This window comes from Pteropus medius, unplaced genomic scaffold (assembly GCF_902729225.1).
Source record: "Pteropus medius unplaced genomic scaffold, Ma_sr-lr_union100, whole genome shotgun sequence".
NCBI classification, from domain to species: Eukaryota; Metazoa; Chordata; class Mammalia; order Chiroptera; family Pteropodidae; genus Pteropus; species Pteropus medius.
This window is the reverse complement of record NW_024349802.1, coordinates 6,324,856-6,351,717: the sequence shown is the minus strand read 5'-3', so window position 1 is coordinate 6,351,717 and position 26,862 is coordinate 6,324,856. Positions and strand designations below refer to the sequence as shown.

At 37.7% G+C, this 26,862-nt stretch overlaps 1 protein-coding gene and 1 pseudogene across 1 annotated transcript; one reads left to right on the top strand and one right to left on the bottom strand.

Moving 5' to 3' along the window:
- The first annotated feature begins 4,103 nt into the window (after positions 1–4,103).
- PPP2CA (protein phosphatase 2 catalytic subunit alpha) lies at positions 4,104–25,085 on the top strand. The gene is made up of 7 exons (XM_039836037.1): positions 4,104–4,518; positions 17,254–17,463; positions 20,228–20,401; positions 20,959–21,048; positions 21,575–21,736; positions 22,903–23,021; positions 23,504–25,085. Exons 1-7 carry the CDS (start codon positions 4,417–4,419, stop codon positions 23,574–23,576), a joined length of 930 nt encoding a protein of 309 aa, XP_039691971.1. The 5' UTR covers positions 4,104–4,416; the 3' UTR covers positions 23,577–25,085.
- Positions 12,018–12,613, bottom strand: LOC120581293 (homeobox protein OTX2-like; annotated as a pseudogene).
- Positions 25,086–26,862: the final 1,777 nt, after the last annotated feature.

Genomic DNA, 26,862 nt, shown 5'->3' with positions numbered 1-26,862 from the left:
GGACCAGCAGCCTTTTTGATTCTGATGCCAAAAGAGGAGCCAAACTACCTGGAGAGCAAGGACAGGCTGAGCAAAGAGGTGAAGGTAGGAATGGAATGGCTGAGTATAGCATTGGTCCGAGAGAGAGTAAGGGGTTCAGCTGAGCTGAGGAGAAGAGCTTTTAGTGAGAGGGAAGGCAAGAGAAAAGACCCTATTGAAATGCTTTGTGAGGGGACCATTTGAGAAGGTCACAGGAGAGGGGAGACTTCTTTTCACAAGAAAGTGGGGGCCCTTGAGTAATATTCCAGGGCATAGTGGAATATTTAACACAACTGTGGGCTACATGTTCTTTGGGCTTATAATTCCCCTAAGAGGTACCTTGTCATGCTTACTCAGATATTCTAAAGATTTTCTTTTCACAACTATAAAAGCAATATGTTTTCATTACAGATGAATCACATAACTAAAAAGAAAACAAAAAACAATCTCACTCACCAGAAGCAACTGATGTTAATACTTCACGGTGTATCTTTCTAAAGTCTTATAAATGTGTATTTACAATATGTTTAATAAAATTAGGGTTATATCACACAAGCTGTTTTATAAGGGACTTTTTTACTTAATATATTGTGAATAATATTCTATGTCAATAAACATAACTTCTATAAGATTTTTAATATGTACAAAGTTGACAGTATTCTTAAGGTTTACCCAGCCTTCTAGAGAGATGAACTTTGCCTTCCATTCCAGAGACTTTTTTTTTCCTGTAGCGGAGAAAAATATTTCCTCTGTAACTGAGGATAGTATCTGGATGTCAGGGACATTACTAGGGGACATGTCATTTCTCTTTTTTGTTCTTTAGCCAAATTGCAGTAGCTGGGGGAGAGGGCTGTATTATATCTATGGCAAAGTTCCTGGCCACAAAATTTTTGGCCACATTTATAAAATTCTAATTCTAGGTGAAAGGGCAATAAAGTTTAATTTTTCTGAAAACCCCAAAGGAGAGGAACAGGGATAGATACCAGCGACTTACAAACATCATTGCACCATGGCTCCAAGTGACATTGGAAGATATTTAGAATCATAAACCACTTAGAAATAATAATATCTAATATCTACTGGACATTTATTAAATACTGTCTGGTGTTTTAATTTACAATTTCATTTAATTTTTGGAAGAACCCTATTTTTTGGCTATTAAAATTATCCCCACTTTATAGATAAGAAAACCAAGACTCAGAAAAGTTAGGTAACTTGACAAACTTCACATACTTAGGCAGTTGCAGAACCAGAATTCAAACCAGGTCTATCTGATTCCAGAGCCACTTCTTACCTACACAGCTCTACTTTCTGTCTCAGTACGTTTAGAAGTCAGGGAACTGGAAGGAACAACAAATAATAACATAAAGTCTACATAAGGCCATGAAAATGGTTGACAAGATACTTCTCATGTCAATTTTTATACCTTGACTAAGAGTGCCTATTACAAAGCTATTTGCTCAAGGTTATCTTCCTCCTACCCCACCCCCATCATCAGATGATTTTTATTTATAGCTATGTTTAAACATCATAGGCACACTCGGACTTGCCGTATACTGAATTTGTCATCTGAGCAAAGAATCTTTCTCAAAGTTTGTTTGCTTTAGTCACTCTCCAGTTTTTGCCAAGAAATTAAAAGGAAAAATGTTTTCGGTTTGCTTTTAACTTTTTGTTCCAAGTATTCCTCAGCTCTAGAATTTAGACGGTCAGGTCCAATTAATCAAGACCAGATTAATCACACATTCAAGCCCATTGGCTATTTTGAGTTCTACAGAGTAATAAAACATTCTAGAATTCTTCTAAAGGAAAAGACATTCTAATATAGTTCTTTATTGTTTATAATCATGTATGCTTTACTTCACTGCTTGAATGCTAATAAGAACTTCCTAGACTTCATTGTTTAAGAAGTTAAGTCATGGCATCTAATTATTTGGCAGGATGTTTTATGTATAATTATATGTTCCCTCCATTTTGTGGTGGTAGTGTGCCAAGTCATCTGCATCAAGAGAAAATAAATAAAACCTACATTAATGCTACCAACAAGGAGCTCACAGTACCTTGGGAAAACCTACTCTTTATAATCTTAGCACATAGAGAGTGCTCAATGCTTTATTTATTTTTTTAAATTAATAAATTTATTTTTTGCTCAATACTTTTTAATCTACCAAACTAACATTACTCCCACCTTTCTAGATAAGAAAACCCAGGCAAAAGGAAATTATATGTACCCTGTTCCATATTTAAGTCCCTGGAGGTCAGTTGTGTGAGTGAGGCTGAGACCTTAAACCTGGGATTATGGAGTTTTAAATCCTGATCACTACCTTGAGCAAGTCCCTTCTCTTTTCTGTCTGCTTCTTGCTCTATGAGACAGGACCAGTTCTCATGCAGGTACAGGGCAATCTGTAGAATAAGATAGCACACCAGACATGGCTTTATAATCATGGGTACCAAGCGATGATTTTTTTCCTCATTCTTTCTACATGGTCTTACTCCTCCATTATCTGGGGATACTAACTACAAAACATGGTCACACTTGGGGCTAAAAGAACTTTTCCCAGTCTAGTAAATTAAGTATAAGCCTTCGAGGAGTAGATCTAAGGTACTTTCTTCTGGGCATGCTACTGAGAGGTACGAAGGGAAAGCAGAATTGCAATTTCTAGCATGGGGAAGGCCAAGCCAGTTGGCCTGGCCAAGCAGGTTGTCTTGGATGGAGAATTTTCAGTCCCGCCATTGGCTGATCCCGGGCCTCCAGGGCCTTCTTCTTCGGCCTGTTGGTAAGGACGATGTGCTCAGAGCTGCAGTGAACACTCTCCTCCAGTACATTTCTGAGCGCTTGGGTGCAACAGAGTTGACTTTTGTTGGGGATAAGGAGTCTAGAAGACAGGGGACCAGGTTCAACTCTTGCCTTGTGCTTTGGAAAGCTTCTCTCAGGTCCTGTGGACATCATAATCTCTCTTCTGCCTATCTATCCCCACACCATTTTAAGAGTACCGTGGTAGGATACAAGCTCCACCAGGGTAGGGACCTCGCCCAGGAATGGGATCTAGCATATAGTTGGCGCTCTACAAAGCCAAACATTTCTGTGAATGCAGGGCCAATGGAATGAGAAAATACATCGCAAACTCCAAAGAGATTCATAGCCAGACAGAGGTCCGATCCTAAGGTATCCAAGTTTTCTTTGAAGTGCAAATCGTAGCTGTATCTAACACCACCGGGTTGTGGGTCAGGACCGTTATGTCCAATCCTATAGTCTTCCCTCTAGAAAGCAGGCCAGGGCAGGCAGGCGTGTGTATGTGTGTGGGGGGACGGGGGGGGGGAGGGCGTGGCTGGGTGTCTCACACCCCCAGGATGAACCGGAGTCGGAGCAGGGTGCACACCTGAGGCGGAAAGCGACAACGGGCGAGGCTGCGAGGGGCCTGCGGAAGCTAGGCAAAGTCCAAGGCCCAGAGAGAAGCCTAAGTCGCGGCCCAGCCATCGCGCCCCACGAGATACCTAGGTCCGAGGACAAGTGTGTGCCGGGGGAGTCAGATGCACTGCGCGGCACTCCCGGGTCAGGTACACCCTCTTCCGCCTACGACTAACTTAATTACAAGGTGCCACTCAGAGGCGGAGGTGGCCTCCAACCAGGCTACCACTCGGCGCCCGTTCCTGCCCCCAAAGATGTGGGAATCCTATGCAATTCCAGTGCTGCTGCACCATGGAAGAGCCGTGGGGGGTCTCGACTCCCGTTTCCGTGATCTGGCTGCAGTAGCCGGGTAAAGAGACGAGGCGCGTAACACCTTTGGGAAAAGGTCTCAGGCAGCTGGGAAGCCCCCTCCCGTCAAGACTGCGCCTGCGCCAGATCTGCGCCTGCGCCAGATCGGCTCCCGCCCCGCGTAGGATAGTGCTCCGCGATTAGCTCAGTTCCCAGTTGCGAGCGCCGCGCGTTCTGGGGCTCGGTCTTCCCTTTCCTCTGGACCCCACCCTTCTGGAGGACCACGCCCTAAAACCGAAGGTGCCACAGTTACCAGCCGGCTACGTAGCGCCTGCGCCTTAGCCCCTGGTACCGCCCCCACTCCGGTCTGGCGGCGGACCAAGGTTGGCCCTGCAGTTGCGCAGCTGGTTCCGTGGCCCTTCTACCCCTCCGCACCCCGCCGCCTCCTGACGCCGGGTGTGACGTCAGCACGCCAGCGGCCGCCATTACAGAGAACCGAGCTCCGGGGCTAGGGCGAGCGGAGGAGGGCAGCGGCCGGTGGCCGAGCACTGTGGGGAGAGCGAGCGGGCCAGCACTAGCGCCGAGCAACCGCCAGTAGCCACACAAGTACCCCGGCAGCCGACGGCGGCGTGTGCGTGTGGCCCGTGTGCGGGCGGCGGCGCGGGAGTAGCGCGGAGCGGCAGCCGGTTCGGGCGGGTGGCATCATGGACGAGAAGGTGTTCACCAAGGAGCTAGACCAGTGGATCGAGCAGCTGAACGAGTGCAAGCAGCTCTCCGAGTCCCAGGTCAAGAGCCTCTGCGAGAAGGTGAGCTGCACTTCGGTTGCGGAAGCCGCCACGGGCTGATCCCGCCGAGAAGGAGGCGGCTGTGGGGAGGGTGCAACATGGCGGAGGCCGCCGGCCCGGACCCCCCGAACCTCTCAGACTGGCGTCCGGCACGGTGCGGCCCGGCGGCGCTTCCCGGGCGACCCGGCGCCCCCTGCCTCTCGAGCAGGGATTGGTTGCTGCTGCCACCGCCGTCTAAAATGGCGCCGTTCATCCAACTCAGGGGCTTCCGAGCCTCCCGGCCGTGGCATTGGGAGGGGTGGTGTGGGAGCCGAGACCCTGTGTGTCAGTGTTGGAGACGGTTTTGAGATCCTGGTAAGATAAGAGGACTTAGGTTCTAAGGCCTGAGAATACGGCCTAGAACTCTACTGTGAGGTGGCCAAGAGGCTTTTTACTTGTACTCAGGACTAATTCTTTGCTCCAAAGGTGTCCAGAGGATCCCCCAAAAGGCAAGCTTGTAGGCCAGATCCCAGGACCTATCCAAAGGTCACACAGCTTTAGTTAGTTCTATCGTGGGTGGTTTGTGCTAAAACCGAGCAATTTTTTTCAGAGACTTTTTTTTAAAGCGTATTTTTTAAGGATTTAAAAATCATTAATCTAATTTCTATGAAGGTCACGGTGGTAGTTATAGGGAGGAGTATGACTTATTTTTCATAGTTGGGAGAAATGGAGAATTTGGTGAGTCATACTACATAAGGAGTTTCGAGATTCAAAATCAAGTGTCAGTTGAATCTGTGATTTATATGCTGACAAGTTGGGTGGTGTAAAACCCTTCTCTAAGCTTAATGTATTTGGCATTTTGCCATTTATTTTTAAAATGAACAACAGCAAAAGGAGCAAATTTTGTATCCTCTTTTTTTGGAAAGTTACTTGCTTGTATTTTTGTGGCTTTAAGTAGTAGTAGTAGTAGTACTGATAATAGCTGTTGATTGAGCCTTTATTGTATTCCAGACATTGTGCTTGGTGTTTAAATATTTTATTTCAACTTCTTGAGAGTGGAATCTTGTAGCCTATATTAACTTCCTTTTCAAAATTAACTTTGCAGCATTTCATTTATTACGGAATCATGGAATGTCATTAGCATTTTGTATTAGTGAAGTTATTAGAGAGCAAGTATGCTGACTCGTTTGTGGTTTGATGTGATAATTAGATTCATGAGTTTGGTGTATATGCTCCTAAAACAGGCTTTCTCAGAAACTCTGCTGTAAATTGCAGTTTAAGTGAATCAAATTCAGATTTATTTATCTGGAACCTGAACAAAACTCATCTCTCCTAGTTGATGAGGTGGTACATCATCTGTTGGAACTGCATTTTAATGGTTGCAATGTATTGAGTCTTTTGTTGCTTCTTGACCCTCAATTCTTTTGCATCAAATGAGGATGGTATTTGTTTTAAAGGTTTAGAAATATGCTTTTTAACAATTGTTTAATGTATATCATCAAGTCTTAATTTCTATGTACTGTAAGTGATGATTTTAAAACCTTTTAGAATTTAGTACTTTACATAAAGACTATGAGCCAGTAGTTGGGTAGACAACTCGTCATTTGTATAGAAAATATTGGAAGAAAGGTAACGATGTAATTAGAAGACCACTGGACTTGGAGTTAGACCTGGACACTAGTTCTCTTTGTGCCACAGAGTAATCGTGATTGATCTTGAGGCAACCACTTCATTTGGTCAACATTTTTTGTCTATAATCTAGAGATAAAACATGTTCCAGGGTCTGTTCTAATCTGAGATGATACAGTTCCATTTTTAATTAGTACTTTGTGTTTAAATACCGAATTCCTATTGCATATGCAAGATTGCTTATTCTTATGAGAAGGACAGAAAGCAATGCAGAATAATCATGTTTATTTCTAGGAAGCCTGAATCTATTTGGAAATCAGTAGTAGCTGGACCAAGAAAGTAGAGGGTTTATGTTGGAGACTTTGGAAGATAATACTGGATGCTAAAATGGGGTGGTAAATGTTTGTTGTTTTCCACGTCTTTATAAAACTAAAACATAGTGAAATTAATCAGGTTACGCTTAGATCTCCATTGCTAACCCAGCATGTCCAGATTTTAGTTCTTAGAGCCAAAATGATGGAAATAATATTTGAAGTTAGGTGTCCAAGAAATGGATCCTTTTGGGGAGTAACACACAGCTCTCATATTGTCTTAACTTTTTTTATTTCAATTTTTGGTATTATATTATTAACCTTCCAAACTAAATAATTTGAAGACAGTTTTTTAGGTATATGGGATGAGTTAGGATACATGACTTGAAATTATTTTGTACAGGTCTTTCTAATAAAACAAAAGTTCTCTTTTTACTGTATTAATATTTGTATGGCCAATAACACATTTGATGAAAGCCACATATTTTGAAACTCTTGAGGGAATTTTTTTCATTAGTACAATAGTTTTTTTTTTTTTTTTTTTTTTAAGGAAAAGACATTGGAAATAGCTATTTGGTAATAGCTGATAATTTTGATTAGGAGAAGGAATGATAATTTTAATGCTTCTATACACCTGAAAATGCCTGATCTGAATGAAATATTTAAAGTTGTAAAGATGGAAGTATACCGTAAGAGGTTAATATGATTAAAAATGGCAGAGGCCATTAGTATGGTATCCCATCAGCAATTAATAGTGGTAGATGTTCAACATGCAGAGAACCCAAATGTGTATTTATAGACAAGAGTGAATGTGTTTTTGTTGTTAACTAGTCAATCCTCCCCCCCGCCAAGATGTGATTAAGGTTTATATCAAAGCCAAGGTTGTTGAGTGTGTCTAGTGTACCTTGTCATTTTGGGGATCATAATTTGTTGATTGTTTAAAAATTAGTGGCAAGCGAATGCAGTTTTGTCTAAGGTACAGTTCTATAGTCAATAACATCACTACAGCTGTATGACTGGACTAGTATGTTTCCATCTCCAGACTGGAAGAAAATATTAGTGTCAACTTGCCTTCCAGTTAACTAGAGTAAACAGTCTTTTATTATGTGACTTTAGCAGTGGTTTAATTTAGATATGATTTTTGGCTTTGTGCTTTCAGGTCTTACCAAACTTGTGGAGAATGTTGTTTGATAGCCAGGGTTTTTTTTGTTTTGTTTTTGTTTTTTTTTTCCTCCAAAGGAGTTCTTTAACTAGGTATGCTATTTTCCATTGCTCTACAAGCACTATAAATAAAATGCAGTCAGTCATTAAGTCTTCAGTTAGTTTTAACATTTATTAATGGGTATGAAAAAAGCAAATCCCCCCTTCTAATCGAATGAGCTGCAAAATATTTGAACAAGGATAAATTCCTTTATGAAGTGGGTGATATATTTTTGCGTGTCTGTGTGTGTTTAAATTAAAATGTTTGGTTCATTTCCATAAAAGCAATTTGAATATTGAGAACAAACAGTTGGCATGGAAGCATGGTACAGAATATTGTTTTCATCATACTTTCACATGAGCAGTCTCTTGAGTTTGAGACAATTATTGTCCTCAATTACAGATAGAAACCAGAGGCTCAGAAAGGTAAAGTTATTGACTGCAAGGGCTAAATTGAGATTGCTTAGGCTTATGGATTCTACTAAGACTTATGTTCTAGTCATGCTTCACAGCCCTCCTCCTTTCTGAGGTAGTGTTAATAATGAAAGATGCAGGTGAATTGGGGCCAAAATGAATTATAGAATCAACAGCTCTTAAATTAACTTTCATTTTGATTGCTTGAAAGCTCCCTATTCCTGCCCCATACTGTCGTTTGACTTTGTCTTGGAGGAGGAAACAATAATTATTGTTCACTTTTGGATGTGACTAACTGCATTTACCCCTCAAATAAGGTTAATGAGGTGAAACCTCCAATTTATTTTCTGTCTTCTCAGCATAAATTGTGATCCACAGACTACATTCCAATAAAGCATAACTGACATTAATATTGTTTATTACAGCTTGTAAAATGCCTTTCTTTTTATCCTCATAGTTTCTACAGTCAAGGCTGTTTGTCCCTGTGTTTCATGATTTTCCAGGCATGAAGCAGTAATACAGTTAGTTTTGAGTTGACTTAATGAGGAAACACTGAAAAGGCAAACAGTCCTATTCAGATACACAGGTCCCCCAACTCTCCCTTTGTTTTCTCAGAGTCAAGAGTTGTGTCTGCAAATATTGGTAGTACGGCTAAGGTGAAACTCATACTGTAAAAGGAATGGTGGGGACTGCAGTAATGTATGAGATAACATTTGCATCACCAGTCTGGTGTTTCCCCTTTTTTATGACAGCAAATATTTCCTTATCTTATTGTAAGTTATGTTTGTCAGTTACCTGTGGAGTATTTGTCTTTATTTAGTTTAGAGGAAAACCAGGAGATGTTGGGTTTGGGTTGAAGTAATGATAGGCACGGGTCTTTTTTGAGGGTGCTGAGGAGAGAAAGGAAAAGTCATGTGTGGCAGGAACCCCACACCTACCCCAGCCACCCCTTTTTGACTCTTTCCTTTCTCCTTCGATCTGTTCCTCTTATTTCCACTTTTTTTCTTTCTTCATTTCTCATTACCATCCTTGTTTTAAAAAATTCTCAGCCCGTACTGTTCTGTTAGAGTGAGATCTGAATTGCACTAGAACTAGGAAGGGGAAAGATTTGCTTTTTCATTGTTTTAAATAGCTTTTCTTTCAGCGTCTGGAGCAGAAGTGGTAGAATAGGCTGAAATAGAGGTCTGGCTGTCAATAAATGGCTGGGGTCTGAAAGAATTGTAAAGGATCAATCTGGGGTTAACTGTTTAATTTCTTCACAGTACAAAGTTACTGTTGCCTACTTATGTATTGGTTTGGAATGGATGAATAAGGCAATGACACATGTGGTATCTAAACTGTACCTGACCAGTTGGCCTGTCACTATGGCACTCCCTGTCACCACCTCTGCCTTAGTCATTTAGTTACTACTATAGATTGGAATTTTCACCCTTCTGTTGTTGAGGTTCCTGAAAGAAGGTTGAGAACCTTTGTTCTGGAGTGCCCCTGGGAAACAGTTTGTTTATCTAGCTAAAGTCATATACAAAGTGTAGTTGACAAAGGTTATAGAATGTCATTGATGCTATTAGCTATGTGACACCATACATTTGTTTTTGAAAGTCAACCAGAATTTATTAAGCCCTCATTATATGCATTATTAGTTTTCAGTATTTAGCTTTGTCTAAATAACATCATAGGGATTTGTTAGCTTATTTTTTGCTCTAATATGGTTTCAGATTAGTCAGAAGGTTGAACTTGTAAACTCTAGATAAGAAAAGTTTTAGAACATTTGTTCTAGCGGTGATCAAGTACATTTTATTTCTCTGTCCCCATTGTCTGTAAACTAACAGAGATGTCCACCTATTTTTTTGGGTAGCTCTGACTTTTTATAAAAAGACTTAAGTACTTTAGGAGAGAGTACAATTTTAGTGTCGGAAGGAACTTTAAAGACTTCGTAGGCCAACTCACCTTTTACAGATGAGAGAGGAAACAGATCAGGAATGGTTAAATCTAGTTCATGATGATTGTTGTGAGAATTTTTAAGCAGCTGTGTATGTAGCAACATTAGTTTAGTGGATTAACTTTTTTCCCCCATGTGCAGGAATGTTTGAGAATGTGTAAGTCATGCACATGTGTAGGTTGATTAGTAAAGATTGAGGCCAGTCTTTTCCATATGAGGCATATGACTTTTTGGAAAATGATCATTCATTTTGGTCAGAGGTGAAGATAATTATTTGATTTTAACAAAGAAGACCAAACTGTTCCATAAAAATATTAGAGGTATCTGTTAAGTATAATTAATGAAAGACAAGTAATATGAAGAAAGGTTTGATAATTAAAGATAATTAACTGAAGATTCATTTGCTTCCAGGGCTAGTAATATGTCCTACTTACGTATCACACCAAAATAAAAATCTAACCATATACTCTAATTTATCATGGACCGTAATTTTTTTGTAGTTATGAAAATCAAAGAAACCTACGTTTTTCTAAAAGCAGTATTAAGCAAAATGAAGTTCTTAGGATATTGAAAAAATGTGTTCCTGCTTTCAAATTTAATTATTTTGTTCTGTTTAAACTGAAAAGTAAAATTCAGAAGTTGCATTTTTCCCAACTTATGTCTTTATGGCTACATTGGTCGAAGATGTACTTAACTATGATTAGGGTATGAAATGTTGAATTTATCTGAACTAGCGTTCCAGTGAACATTAGAATTAATAATCATCAGGTTTTTAATAGAAAAATACATAAGAACACCATCCAACTCTCTGAATACTCAAAGAACATGTGTGGACAATTTGTACAAGAGCAGAAAGAACTGGTAGTAAATAAACATGGAATAAAGTTTGAACTCTGAAATGAAAAGTGCCACTTAAATCAGGAGATAACATTTTGTATCTGAAGTAGCTGAGAAATAAGTACATTCTTCCTTTTGTTGTTGCATAACAAATTGGGTGTAATCCAGTGTTTGTGTGTGTGTGTTAGAACCATTTTAATGTGATTATACATATCTGCCAAATCCAGAAAGAAAAGCTTTATGCATACATAACTTTTCCAGTTAACATCTGCAAGCATAAACAACCATCTCAGTTTATAAATTCATCAGTCAGAGGAATTGACCAATGTTTCTTTACTGCTAGGCTTACCAGCAGTAAATTACAGATGAATTAGTGTCCTTTTGTTTCTCTTCTGTCACTCTCCTTGTTCAGAGACATTTTTGTTGTAAAAGTTTCAGTGCAGGTTTACCTGCAGCCAAAGGTAGTCTTTTTTGATAAGTGTTGGTTGCTCTGAATTTTCCTTATAATTATAGCTTGTTTAATCACAGAAGAATCCCTGCAGAGATGGAGTTCAGGGTTACGTACAATAACAGGAGGTCATAGTTTTAAAGTATAGCACAGATTAAAAACCACCGATGTAGCACTGATTGTGTCTTAAACTACATATTGACTCCTTATAGACATGATTTTTTAAATAAAGTAGTGCATATAGGACAATCGGTTGCGCAATTCACCCAGCCCTGAAAAGTTGTTCAATGCCAGCTAACAGTTGGTCATGAAACATGAGTGAGCTTGAGACACTGCCCATTCTTAAGATTCAACCAAGGATTGGCTAAAACATTGGAACACCTCTGTTTATGAAGGTGTTCGTTCCTTTACCTCACAATTTATGAAGGTGTTCGTTCCTTTACCTCACAATTTAGTTTTGTTTATTTTCGGTGGTGTTTGGGTTGCACAGGACTAGAATGCTTTTGATCACTTTGCGAATCAGGAAAACCAATGGTCTAAAACTATAACAGGATCTTCAGTAGGCTGATTTGTCCATTTCCGGTTACTGGTTGGTGGGCCCCTCTAAGAATCTTCACTTTCCCTTCCCTGCCTTCCAGAAAATTGATCAGAAGATGAGTCTGAGCATCATCCTATCTGACTCTTAACCAATGCCTGGCTAAAACTGGAATGTTTTAGTTCAGTATATTTTTAAATCACTCACAAAAAGAGGTTCTACAGGTCTTCACAAAACCTGGAATTTCCACGAGAATGTCTAATCTTTATGGTCCAAGAAGTCAGCATTAAAGTTAAGCTTCCAGGAGCCAGTTTGGTCCTTATAATTCAATCAATGGTTGAGTTAAAACCCAAGCTCGAAGCTCAGTATCCCTGGATGGAAAGAGAAGCCGGGGACTGATTGAGATGGCTGGTGACCTCAATGGTACCCTTGGAGCTGAGTGTGGCCTCTAGTCCAGAAAGCTGATGATGCATAGGGATCAAATAAGATCCACAATCCATGCTCCTAAAGTAGGAAGTTGAGCCAGCATATCCCTGACCTGAAGCCTGAGTATAGATAATGGGATCAGATCTCTGCATGCAGGAAGAGGAGGTGGACAAGGGATGACAGTGGGAGATGGAAGTTGGACTCCAGAAAGACAAAGGAGCACTGCTGCTGGAAATGGCTGGGACTAAGGTGCTAGTGGGGGCAGTGAATTGGCTACTTGTTCCACTCTCTGAACTCACTCCCCAAGCTGGGGATGTCTTTTTGGCAGGTCTCACTTTGTTTTGACCTCCATTCTGTTGCTGCTACTGTTGGTGGCACTTAGCTCTTCAATTCTTAAACCATACCCAGGTAGTCCACCAAGAGGTGCAGCAAGTTCATTGCAGAAGTGGTCAGACAGGCAGCCCATTGACCGCTTAAGGCAGTTGCTTAAGATAAGACACTGCCCAGGGTTGTTAGAGGTGCCAATCCAAATTGGGGGTGGATCCAGCTGGAAGGTCTTGCTTTGCCCCACGTTCAGGGTCCTTGGCAGGTGGGTTTGGAGTGGTGGAACTAAGGACAAAGCAGATAAACGTGCTGGTTTACTGCTTCGGAGGCAGTAGTTCTTCCACATTCCACCACTAACTTAAAAAGCATAGTGTAGTTTTATAGTACGTGTGGGATTGCTCTGTAATCCCACAGGTGAAAATTTTCTGAGGATCTGTTCAGGAGGATATTATATGGCATATTAAAATGATCATTATAATGCTGTAGGAAATTGGATTAGTAAATATGAAATGTTAGGACACAAAATGAAACGAGGTCTGTGTAGAGGTAAAAACTGGAATATATGAAGAGTACTTTCTGTTGATGTGGTAGGATTAAAACATAGCCATAAACATTTTAATGTTTTTCAGTCTTTATACAAATAATTTTACCGTAGTTGTAATCATTTTGTCTTTTTAAAAGTTTTCTTGATTTAATAAAAATGCATAAGTGTATTGCATGTCTTTTTCTATGATATAGGTTAAATAAAAAGGATATCGCTATTGTGAGCCCTTAAGGAAATGAAATTTTTGTAAGTGGTGAATCTTGTTGGTTTATGTTTTTTTATTCTATGAAAAAATCTAGGCTCGGATGATATGTGAGGTCTAATTTAAGTCTGCTTTGTTTGTAATTTCATATTATCGTGGTTAGGGTTGGCTTGTATCTAAGAATGTCAGACAAATCTGTATAGGTCATTTATCTTTTATACCTGATTGTTTTATAGTAGGTTGAAAAATAAAGTTGTGAGATTTCTGAATCCAAACTCAGAATGCCGAGAGGACGTTGAATATAAATTAATGTTCCTGAAGATTGCTTTCCTTAAAGTGACTCCAAATTGTTTGGATTTTAGGATGTATAAAATTTTAACTTCCTGTAGTTACTTATGATAAGCTCTTATTAATGGAATAGCCTGTTTGTGTTTTAATCTTGTTCTAGGAAGTTTTATATGAATTTTTTCCCTTGAATGTAATCATTTCCTTCTTTACCATTTGACTGAATTTCAGTAGTGTGCCAGTAGATAAAAAATCAGTATGGTGATTACACACTTTTTAAAAACTTGATCTTAATTTTTTTTTTTTAAATTAATTATTTGTTAGCTGAGACATTTGAAGGCCTGGAAAATGTTTTAGGGGAAACAAGAAAAATTGGTATGTGTGTGTTTTGCTTTTGCTTCTGTGCATAATTCAGGTGACATGAGGCTTTAAATTATAACAATACCAGAGTGAAAAGGTAGTTATTAAAATTTTTTTTATAAAATCTCTAATCTTAATTAAGTTACCTTGAAAGTCTGGTTCTACCATTTGCTTTGAGTGTTAAACTAGAAAGTCGAAGTTGTATAGCTACCTTTGGAACAGATAAGTTGATGAATGCCTGCAGGCTCTAAAGGTGACTCATTAGATGTCCTATTAGGTGACCCATTTCAGGGTTCTTTGGGTACTTCTGGGACTTAAAAAATGCCTGACTTTTTGTGATAGCACAGCTTCTCGCCTCCCTTTTTCTATGATTAATTTTCCTGATTGTAAAATATTTAGCAAGGACATCTGCAGCCTTTATTGTTCTGATGTTATGTGATAATATATTTCGGTATAGTTGAGACAAAAAAAAAAAAAAAAAAACCCACCAAAAAGCATACTTAAAATTGATCTTTGTAAGCTTTAATCTTTGTTGTTAAAATGTACTTAATTGCATCTGATACATACTACTGTTTTCTCCAGGATTTAATTATTATTCTGGTCTGAATTTGGTAGGAAGGAAAGAGCAAGCTTTGGCTTTCCCAGGTTTAGAAGTTTAGAAGCACTAGATGCTAAAAACACTAGCCATGGTATTAATGCCAAACAGAGTTAGTAATAGAATATGCCTAGTAAACTTCTGCTTTTTAGTAATAATAAATCAGAAGAAGAGGTTAGAATTACATTAGAGACATAGGTATGTGTATTTAAGAAATATCTTTTTTTCTTTTTTTGAGACATTTCAAAATGTTAAATAATTAATTTTGGATATCAGTGATTGATGAGTGTACTGAAATAGGCTCCCCAGAATGTTTGGAGACTTGAAAAGAGTGGTTCTTAAATTGGCTGCACCTGAAAGCACCAATGTGGGGTGGGGAGGGGACACTTAAAAAATTATTGATGCTTGGATTCCACCCCTGGAGATTCTTAATTGGGAGAAAAGTAGCTTGGGCTTCTATATTTTCTAAAAGAGCTTCCCAAGTGATTTTTAATGTGTGGTGAAGGTTGCATACCACTGCCTTAAAACCAGTCTTTGTCATACTTGGTTGTCACTGAAAATGTAAGGAGCAAAGGCTCATTAGCAACAGTTCTCTGATAATTTCACCCCCATGTTGCAGCGTTTTGACTTCCCTTAGCCTACCACTGTACATTTTAGAACACTATTTCATAATACTGGTTGCACACAGAAGAGGTACTCGATAAATGTTGGTTGACTATATGAAGTAAATACCTTTAACCCATTCACAGAACAAATTTCTTTTACCTTAATGGCTTAAAACTGAAATCAGGCTCTCCCTGAGGAAGTCATGTAGCTTCTCTAATACCCCTCCCTGATGGGTGGATGCTGCCTCCCTCTATGCAAGGATAAAATTCCCTGTGTTTTTCAGGCTTCTGTCCTCTACCTAGATACCTGGACATCTTTTCTTACTGCTTTTACCTATTTACATATTAAGTGTCTTTTACATCTCATGCTTTGTTCTAGCAAGGTGCTGTGTACACATCTGTGAGTAAAATGAATCTGGTGAACATTTTTTAAGCTCTTACTTCGCTGCATGGAAAATAGATTGGAAGCAGGAAAATGGAACAGGGAGTTCAGTGTGGAAGTGGCTTGGAACAGGGTAGTGGCAAAAAAAAATAGAAGCAGATGGATTTGAGATACATTTTGAAAAGGGACTAGGCAAGACTTCTGTGGATTGGCCCCTGAATATTAGCAGCCTTTAAGTTCTAATCTATCTTAGATGTCCACATCCATAGCTCTACCTCCAAAATTCTAAATTCACTCATTAAATTTCCTGCCAGTGGATCTTTGTTCTAATACCACTTTGGTTAGACTTCTTCAGTCTATATTCATGTTCCATTCTTTCCCTACATTTCCTGCCTGGGGTGACCAGCTGTCATAATTTGTTTGGGCATTTCTTGGGATGCGGGACTTTGAGTGCTAAAACCAGGGCAGTCAGTCACCCTACCCCTACCCCAGTCCACCCTCTTCTCTACTCTTTCATGTTATGCTTCAGCCATATTAACCTTTTCCTCTTTAACTATTGGGCCTTTATATACATGATTGCATCTGCCTTTATTGGACCTTGTCCCATTTCCTACTTCCATCCTCTTCCTGTAACTTAACTCATCCCATTCTTTGTACCTCAGGCAGTTTTCCTAGTTGTCCCAGGGATTGTGATCCTGGAATACTGCTACTTAACTCTAACATGTCTCACCACTTGGCCCTTTCTTTTATAATAATCATTTTTTATTGTCTGCCTCTCCTGCTGTACTGTGTGTTCTTATGGGCTCTCTTGTTTGTTTTGATAACTTATTTAAAGTGATCTCCACCAGTTACTCTCTCCCTTTTTGGCATTTAACAGTCTGTACTTTGTTACTTGGTTACTTCTTTGTGGGCCTTCCCCTCTCCCCACCCCACAATGGGAATCACCTATCTTGTTGTTTACCATACCTCCAGTGACCTGGCACATAGTATCACTTGGGTAGTTCAGCAAATGAGTGATTGTCTCCCGGTGCTCTTTTAATTTCAGGCATACAGTAAATAATCAAAAAATGTGTGTTGAGTGAAGGAAGGAGTACTGAGTGAAATGTTATATTACCTTTAAAAGTAATGTTATGTTACCTTTTAAAGTAATTTGTGATAATGTGGGGAAGTGCATATGCTGTCAAACAATTTTCTAAAAGCATGAAAACTATATATTGAATAGTCACAATTGTAAAACAAGAAGTTTATATTCCGGTATAAAGTGTAAAAAATACATTAACATACAGGTAAAATTTTAATGTGTCCCAAAAATTAAAATCAAGCAGGACTAAGAAACCTTTCCTCATAGCCTGAAATTGTGGAGTGCCAGCATTATAGTTAGAAGTCTAAAGCTAAGAACCTAGGTACCTGAATGTCTGCTCCATTTCATTATCTTATATGACAGCTGATAATAATCTCTTTAGTACTTGCTTAGATGGCTACCGATAGGCCTAAAAATTCCTGGTACTTAGGAGAGTAACGGGGCTATGCATCTCTTAACATTTTTTTTTTCTGGGTATTGGGAGACATAGTGGAATAGAATTCCAGCCATATCTTGCCCTCTTATTTTAATGGGCATAATTGCTGGTAATTTTATCTTATACTGAGCCTGCCCTCTAAGTACATTAAGTGTAAATAAACATATCTTTGTTAATGTTGTTTAATGCCTAATGTATTGATTTATTTTTTCCTCCATCTGTAGGCTAAAGAAATCCTGACAAAAGAATCCAACGTGCAAGAGGTTCGATGTCCAGTCACTGTCTGTGGAGATGTGCATGGGCAATTTCATGATCTCATGGAACTGTTTAGAATTGGTGGCAAATCACCAGATACAAATTACTTGTTTATGGGAGATTATGTTGACAGAGGATATTATTCTGTTGAAACAGTTACTCTGCTTGTAGCTCTTAAGGTAATTTCATCTTGTTTGGGCATTTTATACTGGTCAAACAGTCTTCTTGTATTTTTTTTTTTTCTTCCAGTGATTTGTGATTTTCTCCATCTGAATGTTAGGCTTTAGAAATAAAACTCCACATTTAGGGATGCAAGTATTAAGGTTTGGGATTTATAAGTAAATCATAGGTCTGTCTTCATTCTGAGTAAGGGGATGGTACAGAACAAAAAGAAAAGGTATTCTGTCAGAAAGAGAATACTTCAAGTCAGATTATTTGAAAAAATGTTAAAGGGCTTGTCAAATAGAAATTTTGGTTCAATAAGTTGGAGTATGGAGAAGTAATATAATTACTTTTCTAGATACTTTTGAAATATTTTAAAGGAACAAAACATCAGATGTCAAAATGTTTGTCTTTGACACAGCAATCCTATAATTTAAAAAATTAAATACAAGAGGAAAAAAGCTTTATATGAAAACATAAATTGCAGCATTATTTTTAATGTCAGAAAAATAATTGACCTACATATTCAACAGTAAGTGAATTTCTAATTTATGATTAATCTCAGTGGACTAGTTTGCAGCCATTAACATGACATGACGATCTAAAACAATAGAAATGATAATTAAAGCAAGTTGCTTTACATTAGTTACAGTTTTGAGAAATATACAAAGATCTGAAGGTTAAACGAAATGGTAAGGAGCTTTTAGGATGGTAGCCTTCTTCCTTTCCTGTAAAAGAAATTTTGACTTTACCTTTTGGGGAGAAGTTTTTTTTAATATGCAGAATGATGAAATGGCTGCCAGAGACTTCTAATATTAGAGAAGCAGTGAGATGTGGTTTTTGGCAGAAGCTGAATTTTAGGCAATTAATAAAATGTGTGTGTTCGTGAAGCTATCTGAACCATATAAAATGTAAAACATTTTGGAGATCGCTGTGTTCTGTATCTATAAAATGAAGGAGTTAGATTAAATGATGGAAAGTTTCTCTGGATATTATGAAGGCATCTTTGCAAGCTAACCTGTACTTAAAGCCCAGGTTGAATTCCACTGCTCAGAGAAAGAATGAATATGTTACCTTTAAGAATTCATGTTTGAAGGTGTTATGGGCTGAATTGCGCCACACTCACGCACCCAAATTTTATATGTTGAAGTTCTAACTCCCAATATCTCAGAATGTGAGTGTATTTGGAGAAAGGGCCTTTAAAGAGGTAATTAAAGTTAAAATGAGATCTTATAGGGGAGTCCTAATCCAATATGGCTGGGGATTAGGACACAGATACAGAAGGAAGATCATAGAAGACTTGTGGAGAAGATGGACATTTACTATCCAAAGAGAGAAGCTTCAGAAGAAAGCAACCCTGCTTACATCTTGATCTTGGACTTCTAGCCTCTAGATCTGTGAGGAAATAAATTTCTGCTATTTAAGCCACCCAATCTGTATGGTACTTTGTTGTGGCAACCCTAGTTGGAGTTGGGGGGGAACTTCCACAAATAGCGCTGAAACAGTTGGATATCTATTTAGCAAAAAATGGACTTTATACCATACATACGGATTAAATCATAGACCTAAATATGAGATTTAAAGCTGTGAAACTTCTAGAATAAAACAGGAGAAAATCTTTGTAACCTTGGGTTAGGCAGAGATATCTTAGATAGGATACCAAAAGCACAATCCATTAAAAAATTAATAAATTGAATTTCATCAGAATTAAGATTTTTTTGTTGAAGATACTAAGAAAATATTTGTATTCATACATTTAAAAAATTTATTAAAATATGTAAGATGATAGTTTTAAAATGGACAAAATATTTGGATATTTCACCCAAAAAGAGATATAAATGGTCAATCAGCATATAAAAAGATGCTCAAAATCATTAATCATCGGGGAAATGCAAATTAAAGTAATAATCACAGCCATTAGAATGGCTGTCATCAATATGACTGATAATACCAAGTGTCAGTGAATTTGGGGAGCTATTAGAACCTTCATACGGTGATGGTGGGAATGTAAAACGTTCCAGCCACTTTGAAAAAACAGTTTGGCAGTTTCTCAAAAAGTTAAACATATTCCTACCATATGACCCAGCAATTATACTCAACTTAGGAATCAACCCAAGAGAAATGAAAGCATTTGTTCATATTAAAACTTCCACATAAATGGTCATACTAGCATTATTTATAATAGCCCCTAACTGCAAACAATTCAGATCTTCCTACTAGTAAATAAACAAAACATGGCATACTTTGTAGCAATAAATAGGAACGCACCACTGATCTATATACAGGTGAGCCTCAACAATACTCTGTGAATTAAAAGAAGCCAGATGCAAGAGACTATATAATGTATGATTCCAGTTATATGAAATTTATAGGAAAAGCAAATCTTAATAGTAAATCAGTGGTCGCTGGGAGTGGGAGTCAGGAGTGACTGCAAAGAGGCATGAGAGATCTTTTAGAGGTAATGGAAAAGTTCTAAAACTGGATTGTGATGGTTGTTGCATAACTAAATTTACTAAAAATTACTGAAAAAAAATCATGGAGTTTTATAGCTGATAATTATGCTTGTAAAGGTGGTGGTAGCGGGAGTTTCGGTTGAGATGGAGTTGACATACCCCATGGACAAATGTCTGTAGATAGGTAGTTTCAGTTTGCTGTGATGCGGGGCATGGGAAGTGTTTTCAACAAAATTGGCCCTCTGGATTTCCCTGTAGAAAGCTTGCTGAATTGTCATTTGGTTTTTGATGGAGCCAGCATTTCATGTTTTCCATTTTGCTGTTTTAGGTTCGTTACCGTGAACGTATCACCATTCTCCGAGGAAATCATGAGAGCAGACAGATTACACAAGTATATGGTTTCTATGATGAGTGCTTAAGGAAATACGGAAATGCAAATGTTTGGAAATATTTTACAGATCTTTTTGATTATCTTCCTCTCACTGCTTTGGTGGATGGGCAGGTATGTAGATCCTCTTAAAACCTACATTGCTGATTATTTTCAGTTTTCTGCTTTGTTAACACTTTAGTGCCAGTAACTCATTTTTCCACATTCACATCTCTTTTGGGCCTTTTTGAAGTGACTTCTTTGTATCAGGCCCTGAACTCTGTTGGAACAAGAGGGATGGAAGCTGTAGCCCATCCATGGTCTCAGACTGTTTCTGGACACATTTGAGAGATGTAATTAAGGTCCAGGTAGAGGAGTATGCAGAAGAAATTGCAAGAAAAGTCTCTGAGAAGGAAGATAATAGACTAGAGTGAGGGTGAGGTCAGAGAAACATTGTCTTGGAGGAGCCGATTGAAGTGGAGTCTGTAGTAGCGGTGGTTTATCAGGAAGAATAGGAGTATATTTAGTAGTATAGAGTGGGCTGGAAGAAAGATAGACCCTGCAGAAACGAGCCTGGTTTGTAGCAGAAAACAAATACCAGTGGGGCCAATGTGGACTGCTGCCTGCAGCTTAGTCCAGAATGTTAGAAGTTTCTTTTAGACGAGATTAATATTATAAACCACTCTTTTCAGATCTTCTGTCTACATGGTGGCCTCTCACCATCCATAGATACACTGGATCACATCAGAGCGCTTGATCGCCTACAAGAAGTTCCCCATGAGGTATTGACTTTCATTTAGTAATAAAATATTTTCAGAGAACTTTTTAGAGGAGAAATCGATAACTGTAGTTTAGTTCATCGTATGTATTCTCGTTTAATTCTCAAAAAGGACCCCATGTAGTATGAGCACTCTCATCGACCCTATTCTTCAGAAAAAATTAGCATTAAGGAACGTGCCAAGATTACAGCAGTTGTGGGACTGGGCTTAGGACATAGGATGTTTTCAGAGCCTCTATCTTAATTACTAGACTGTGTTGCCTAACAGTGACACTTGCATACTGTAGGCCAATTAGTTATGGCTCATTGCTATTGGGACTAATTGATGTTCCTCTTAAAGACATCTGTGTAAAATAAATAGTTACTTATTTATTTTACACAGATATTTGACTTTAACTTCAAAACCTTTTACTGTTTTCAGCAAGTACCACTAAAAAAGTGTGACAGTAGGGTGCTACTTCTGATGAATTACTCATCATGTATTAACTATCTTTGCAAGAGGCAGTTTAAAATTTAACTTGCTTTTTTAGGGTCCAATGTGTGACTTGCTGTGGTCAGATCCAGATGACCGTGGTGGTTGGGGTATATCTCCTCGAGGAGCTGGTTACACCTTTGGACAAGATATTTCTGAGACATTTAATCATGCCAATGGCCTCACATTGGTGTCTAGAGCTCACCAGCTGGTGATGGAGGTATGTTCTGTTCTTTGATTAGGAGTTTTAAATTAATGATATTAGTACATTTCATGTATTCCTTCCAGTGTTTGCCATTATAGCCTGAGTCTTTTCATAGGTGCACGCTAGAATTAAAATCTCAATCTTTTGATCACAATGAAATTCATAGTTAACATGTAGTCAGATTTTTAAAAAATTGTTTATTGGGGTGACACTGGTTACTGATATAAAAGATTCAAGTGTACATCATCTGTATATTGTATTGTGTGCTCACCACCCAAAGTCTAGTCTCCCTTTGTCACCATAAATTTGACAGAGATTCTTACTGACTGGATAGTGCTTAGGATTCAAGAGTGGGAAAGTAAGATTCAGGGAGCAGGAAAGAGGGGAATGTAATAGTTGATTATCTCAATTTTGTTATTTCATATATTTAATGCGTGTGTGTGGAGGAGAGATTGGGACGAAATAAACCAAAATATTCTAAGTGGTCTTTTAGATAGTAGCATTGTAGGTGATTTGAAAGAAGAAACTTAAAGGGGAAATGGTTCAATTCTTAACATAGAGCATTGATTTAATTAGCATACTTCTAAAATTAGGGTCCTGTTTAGATGAATACTAATAGAATTCTGTGGTTATTATCAATAAAGTCTGACTTTGCTAAAGATAGGGAAAGAAATTTGTGAACAATACTTAAGAAGTAACTCATGCACTCAAACTTTGAGGGGATAAGGCTGAAAATCCTAGAGGCATCCCTCCTCTAATGACTGAGGAGAGAAGAAGGCTGTGGTCTCCTAAGAGTATTTGTCTGTCTCTACAAGGAATGGCCATATACTCATTCTTGGATCATATTTGGGGCCACTGCAGTAACAAAGCTGATGAGACACTGCTGTTTATAGAAGGCCACATATTTAAGAAGCAGTTTATTCTTTGGTGATCCGTGCTATTTTTTTTAGGCCTTTACTTTTTATATAAATCAGTTTGTAATTTGAGAAAAAATACAACACATGTATATTTTTAAAGTTGTGTAGAATACAGAAAATGATTAAATTACGCAGAACCAGAGATTGCTATTTTATAAGCCTATTGTGGGAAAGAGATCTTTTGTTCTCTCTTGAGTGGAGTCTCGTTTAATTATTTAAATAAGGAAGTAAAATATGTTTTTATCTTTTTTCTTTTTTTTGTAGGGATATAACTGGTGCCATGACCGGAACGTAGTAACAATTTTCAGTGCTCCGAACTATTGTTATCGTTGTGGTAACCAAGCTGCAATCATGGAACTTGATGATACTCTAAAATACTCTTTGTGAGTATCTACACCTGAGTAGTTGTTTGCCCTTAATTGAATATATAGTTTCAGTGGAGTTCAGGAGCTCATGCTAAATCCATTCCAGTTTAATTTTTAAATTTCCTTTGAAACAGATCTGTGGTATTTTTGAAATAACATCAGTAGAAAGTTGTCATATATAAACTTTAATATGAATTTTTTAACTTTTAAATCCATGTTTTATTTATTTAGTAGAGCCCGTCTTCTAGATTCTCTTAGAAGGCAGCCCAGTATGTAAAAGTATATTCTCTCTGGCTAAAGTTGCCTTGGCTCTTTGTGCAGCTAGATGACTCATCATTAAATGAATGGATGATTAGGCTATAATTAGGATTTAGTTAATCTTGAAATGAGCATAAATTAGGAAAAAAATGTGTAAAGTTTGAAAGACTAATGTTCTTGATTTTGATTGTCAGTACATTGGTGTCTTAGAGTATAAATAACACATATGTCTTGTTTTTCAGCTTGCAGTTTGACCCAGCACCTCGTAGAGGCGAGCCACATGTTACTCGTCGTACCCCAGACTACTTCCTGTAATGAAATTTTAAACTTGTACAGTATTGCCATGAACCATATATTGACCTAATGGAAATGGGAAGAGCAACAGTAACTCCAAAGTGTCAGAGAATAGTTAACATTTAAAAAACTTGTTTTCACACGGACCAAAAGATGTGCCATATAAAAATACAAAGCCTCTTGTCATCAACAGCCGTGACCACTTTAGAATGAACCAGTTCATTGCATGCTGAAGCGACATTGTTGGTCAAGAAACCAGTTTCTGGCATAGCACTATTTATAGTTACTTTTGCTTTCTCTGAGAGACTGCAGATAATAAGATGTAAACATTAACACCTCGTGAATACAATTTAACTTCCATTTAGCTATAGCTTTACTCAGCATGACTGTAGATAAGGATAGCAGCAAACAATCATTGGAGCTTAATGAACATTTTTAAAAATAAGTACCAAGGCCTCCCCTCTACTTGTGAGTTTTGAAATCGTTGTTTATTTTCAGGGATACCGTTTAATTTAATTGTATGATTTGTCTGCACTCAGTTTTATTTCCCTTCTCAAATCTCAGCCTCATGTTGTTCTTTGTTATTGTCAGAACCTGGTGAGTTGTTTTGAACAGAACTGTTTTTTTTTGCCCCCTCCTGTAAGACGATGTTACTGCACAAGAGCACTGCAGTGTTTTTCATAATAAACTTGTGAACTAAGAACTGAGAAAGTCAAATTTTAATTGTATCAATGGGCAAGACTGGTGCTGTTTATTTAAAAGATACATCAATTGATAAATACTAGAATTTGTAGAACTCTAGGTAAAGAAAAATAAAAATCAAGGCCACTGCATAATTTCTTTGGTAACTCCTTGGAATTCTTCAGATGAATTTCATGACTCATTTATAGTCTAGGTAGTACACTTTGTCAGATTGCCAGTGTGCTCTTCATGGGTTCTTCCTGCATATTGTCTGCAAGAAAGGAAATCTGTATGCTGCTTCAATGAGACCTGACTGTAAAAGCATATAACGTGAAACTTAAGTCTTTCAGGTTTTAATAAAACAGCATGTTTTCAGGTAGAGCTTAAGAAACTAATGTGTCTACTTGTCAGTGCAGTTTCTGGTTATAAATATTGTTATGTATACTATATGGACTCTAAAATGACAGATTGGTAAGTTCTTAACATACGTACATTAATTGTCATGTGATCTAGACTTAAATTTGTCTCAGATAAGAAAGATGTTAAAGCATTATCCTGTATTAAGCTCTTTAAGTGATACTACTTAAATCAAATAGAATACTATCGCTGGATCATGGTTCAGTGTTAATGTACATTCACCTTGGAACAAAAATGGCATTTGAAATGAAGGGCAGTGCTAAGCACTTGATGAAGTTTTTCCCCCTTTTATCCTTTGACTAGGATTCAGAAGTTAAAATGGTTCTCCTGTGGAAACTAATATTTGGTCATTTTAAGGTATCTGGGTAGACTTCAGGACACTTAATCCTTGTATGAATGTAGTAATAAAAGTTTGCTTTGTACTGTGTTGAATTTGGAACTGACAAGGAAGTTTTTCATTTTTCTAAGTTGCTTTTGGAAAATATACACATACACACTATATATTTTTTAAATAGTCCACTTTCTTTTTATCTCTTCTCTGATCGACAGTATTTTTAATGGCTTGTGGTGTTGATTGTCCAAAGCAGAAAGTCCTTAGTTTTTCTACATATGTCCATTTCACTTTATTGTTTTATGCTTTCACAAGGAATACATCTCTCTGCTCTCTTTTTTGCTTTGTCCCTTTATGCCCTTTCTCTCTGACTGAACAAGTAGTTAGTTTATCAATGTGTTATAGTTGTAATTCAGCGTACAAGTGATCCAGATACTAAGCAGCTGTTCCTCAGGTCCTCTGATAATAGAATTGACTCTAAAGGAAATGCAGTTCTTATCATTGACACATACTGTCATCCAGGTTCATATTCTCTATAAAGTAAATGTTGCGGTGTCAGAATAGGGGTTGTGGCCAGAATGGGTTGGATTTAGAAAGATTATCAGAGTTTGATCGTCTAGTTGTAGAAATGTCTGGGCTTTAGCCATTTAAATTAGAAAGTGTTAATAACCTACCTGATGATGAAATATGTGAAGAAAATGTGTTGGCAAGTATACTGATTTTCTTTAAAAATATATAATTGCTGTTGCTGATTTCTCAATCAGTAACAAATTAAAATAGAAAATAACAAACTTTTAAAAAATGTATTCAATAAAAAAGATCAAGGACTTAAAAGTATTTTGAGTATTTTAATACTGAGGACTTGCAGAAGTTTGCTTTGGAACTTACGGGTAAAAAGAATTGGTAAAATGTGCCCATTTAAGTTGTATATCCTAAGCAAACATAGATGACTACTTTTTCTTGGTTGCAGTAGGTGTGTTTTAAATGGAAGTGTAGCATGTCAGTATTAGATTTTTTTTTTCCTAGAAAGACAGCTGTAGCTTAGTAGGAAAAGAATGGCTATTTCTGTGGTTCTCAACCTTGATGCCCACAGAGGTTGTGATTTAAATTGCTTGGAGGAAGGCCCAGGCATTTTTAAGTTTCCCAAGTGATTTTAGTTTACATCTAGATTTAAGAACTACTGCTCAGTTTTCTAACTATAAATTTAAGAAAATTGGGTTTTGTGGTGATTGATGGCAGTTGTGGGTTTTGGTAAATAGTTAAGATATCCCATGTGACTCTTTGTTTTAGTAGTGACTTTTATCTGTCCTGTATAATAAACAGTCCCTTAATTTCAACCGTAATGTGTTGCTAGAAATGGGTCTTAATGTTTAGTAATAGGTTGGTTGGTTTTGAAGTAGATTGTTCCCTGTGAACTAAATTTTTTTTTTTATTAAAGCTTTAATCTTTTCTCTCACATTCTTTTGACATATTTCTAGCTTTTATAATTTTTTTTCTAATTTAGGGTTTTTTCCTTCACAGTTATACATTTATTTTATTGAATAACCTTATGAAGGTTGTAAATGTATTATGTTGGGCATGCCTGTTGATCTCCATGTTTGTTTCGATTGTAATTTTTAAGCCTTATGTCTTAGGACTGTAAGTACATTTTATTTCTGCTTTTGTTATATGTAATTAATTGCACAGGTACTGCTCTGTAGAAAAAAATGGGATGTTGCTGAAATGGCACTGTTGGCTTGCAGTCCAGGTGCTGTTCTGTAAAAGGGTTACAATGTGCATTTATTAGCTGATATATAAATTTCAGGGAAGGAAAATGGATTATGGATATTTATAATGTACAAATTTGTTTGCAGGTCGAACATACAAAGATCAGTGATA